Source organism: Vigna angularis, chromosome 3, assembly GCF_016808095.1.
Source record: "Vigna angularis cultivar LongXiaoDou No.4 chromosome 3, ASM1680809v1, whole genome shotgun sequence".
NCBI classification, from domain to species: domain Eukaryota; kingdom Viridiplantae; phylum Streptophyta; class Magnoliopsida; order Fabales; family Fabaceae; genus Vigna; species Vigna angularis.
Window position 1 is genome coordinate 20,680,162 of NC_068972.1, and position 2,545 is coordinate 20,682,706.

Sequence of the window (2,545 nt, forward strand, 5' to 3'; positions counted from 1 at the left end):
AGAATGCACAGTAAACACAGCAATATTTAAGCCCGAAGGGCATTAAAGAATATAACATTGTATGCGTCATTTATTTCAAGATTTATTATTGTATTTTGAAGAATAAAATCATCAATAATAATATTATACTAACAAAAGAAAAATGTTTCATATGGTCCAGAATTTGCCAGTTGAGTAAGCCAAAAAACAAAATATGATGATCCGATGTTATGGCATTTTTTTCGCTTAGATTGATGGTTATAGAAAATATAGTTCAACTTGTATTATCCACCACCTGAAATTCAACCACTAATTTACTTAGGTACATAATTAAGGTTATTGATGATGATCTGAATACATTTTAAAACAGATTACAAGTAACAAATAACACTAAGAACAATCATATGTCAGCCTATCAGACAAACTGAGGGTAATTCTAAGAAGACTTAAAGCATCATTGAGATGCTACATAAATATGATCTCATGGTCAATTTTTGGATAGGGCCGCTTCAAGCTTTTCTTTCAACTGTATGGCAGCAGCCTCCCCTCCCTCAGTTCTTATGGAGAATGTATGAATGATTTTATCATCTGTAGTAGAAACATTGGTGTCTTGAGCCACAATTTGATGCTCCCTGAAAGTTTTAACTACATCAGAAACAGGGTGAGTATCCAAAGGGCATCTCACTGTCACAACTGTGTCATCCTCTCTTTCCTGAAAATCCATATCTGGCAAGGATAGCTTCTGGTCCTTGTTGTTAATCATGTTCTTCTCAGCTTCCAACACTTTGATCTTCATCTGGAGATCAGTGATGAAGGTAATGGCATCACCAAGCAAAGATGCCTTGTCCATTTTAGATATATTGGGGACAACAGCTCTTAAGGCATAAAACCTCTGGTTAAGCTTCTCACGTCTCTGTCTCTCTGCTTCAACATGATTCAGTGGTTCCTCTCTCCCATTGGCAGGTTTTCTACCTCTTTTTCTGGGCTTCCGCTCATCTGCATGAATTGAGGACGTGTCTTCATTACCAAGATCTAGACAAGGAACCCTTGCTTGGGCATTAAAATTCCCACCCATCATTTGATTCAATTGAGGGAACATCTTCCCTTCACTACTGTCCCCCAAAGTTCCATTGGATGAATTTCCATACGCATGGTTCAACCCCAGTGCTTGAACTTCAAAAGAGTCTGAAGTAAAACCAGGATCATCTTCCACCTTTGGGGAGAAACTAATGGTTATAGACTGAGATTTTGTATCCCCCAGGCTTAACTCGTGCCCAAAAATCTTCGGAAACACCTTAGTCTGCCCGGGACTGGATTCCCCAAATGCTGTCTTCACCATCTCCACAAAACCCTGTTCTTCAGACACCACTTCATTCGAACCAAGCTCCACCACCCCAGATTTTAGAGGAACAAAAACAACAGTTTGAAGACCAGCCACTTTCCCTAGAAATGATCTAGATTCTAATTGATTCAAACAAGCGGCAGCATCAGATGTCCAAATCCATTTACCAGATTTGAATGAACTCCCAGGACCACATGGTGAATCAAAACCGAATATGTAACACATTGAGGATAAGTAAAACATGAGCAAATCAGACAACCTATCCAGTCTTGCATAATTAGCCTCTTTCGACACAGACCCACCAAAACAGGCATCAAGCTTCTGCAGCACCATCTTTCTCACCTCCTGCTCATCGTCCTTCCCCATTGAACTCCTCTTCCCTTTGGGATCACTGCAATGCCCGTCACCCCAAATCAAGGCAGAACCACCAGATTTCAAGCCAGCAACTTGCCAGAACACTGCATAGTTCCACTTGGAACCATCAACAAGCTGGCACAACCTCTGACGGAGGGTCGAGTCAGCACCGACGGAAGGAGCAACAACGCTGGAAAAGACATTATTGGAAAGTGCTGAAATGAAAAACGCAACAGCCTCTGCACCCAATACAGACTCCAACACACCCTTGTCTTCTTCGTTCAGACAAAACTTCTCCCCCATCATCTTTCTTCCTCCCTCCTACCTCATATATATCAAGATAAAAAAAACAATTCTCAAAAACGTTTCACTGGGATCTCACCCAAGCTTAAATTTCCAAAACCCCAAAATTTACATAAAAAAACCCTAAAATTAAAACCTTGAGAATATCCAACCAAACCCCACAAACTTCTGAAATTCATGACATGTGTCTTTCCAATTACATATAAAGGATGATTATCACCAACAGTCTAACTTAGTCTTGAGCTCCAGCTTAGTAAGTCGCAAACCCAATGAAAAATGTTTACCAGGAACAAACAAATTCAGCATAAAAACAAAAGAAAAAACAGAATTACCTGAACGATATTGATTTGGCGTGGTGTATGACGAATAGGTAGATAGAGAAAACTTTGAACAGATATAAGATTTGGAAAACCAGAGAAAGAAGTTCCGTCTGAGATCTGGAATTAAGCTATTTGTTCTTCTTTCCTTTAGTTTTTCTTTTCTTTTCTTTTACTTTGCCTATTAACGTTTATTATTGCATGTTCATCTATACGGTGGCACTAATATGTCCTCTAAAGTCTGAATAGA

At 39.3% G+C, this 2,545-nt stretch overlaps 1 protein-coding gene across 2 annotated transcripts; it reads right to left on the reverse strand.

Annotated features, from left to right (window-relative positions):
* Positions 1 to 237: 237 nt before the first annotated feature.
* LOC128193342 (transcription factor MTB3-like) lies at positions 238 to 2,545 on the reverse strand. Of its 2 annotated transcripts, none has more exons than XM_052874375.1 (2): positions 2,311 to 2,545; positions 238 to 1,996 (listed from the first exon to the last, which is right to left on the reverse strand). In XM_052874375.1, exon 2 carries the CDS (start codon positions 1,979 to 1,981, stop codon positions 467 to 469), a length of 1,515 nt encoding a protein of 504 aa, XP_052730335.1. In that variant the 5' UTR covers positions 1,982 to 1,996; positions 2,311 to 2,545; the 3' UTR covers positions 238 to 466. The 2 variants fall into 2 exon arrangements, with proteins under 2 accessions (XP_052730335.1, XP_052730334.1); XM_052874374.1 differs by having other exon boundaries at positions 238 to 2,000; positions 2,311 to 2,532.

What these genes read in the sequence shown, in the direction of transcription:
- LOC128193342 (XM_052874375.1), bottom strand. Translation starts at nt 1,981, where the DNA reads ATGATGGGGGAGAAGTTTTGTCTGAACGAAGAAGACAAGGGTGTGTTG.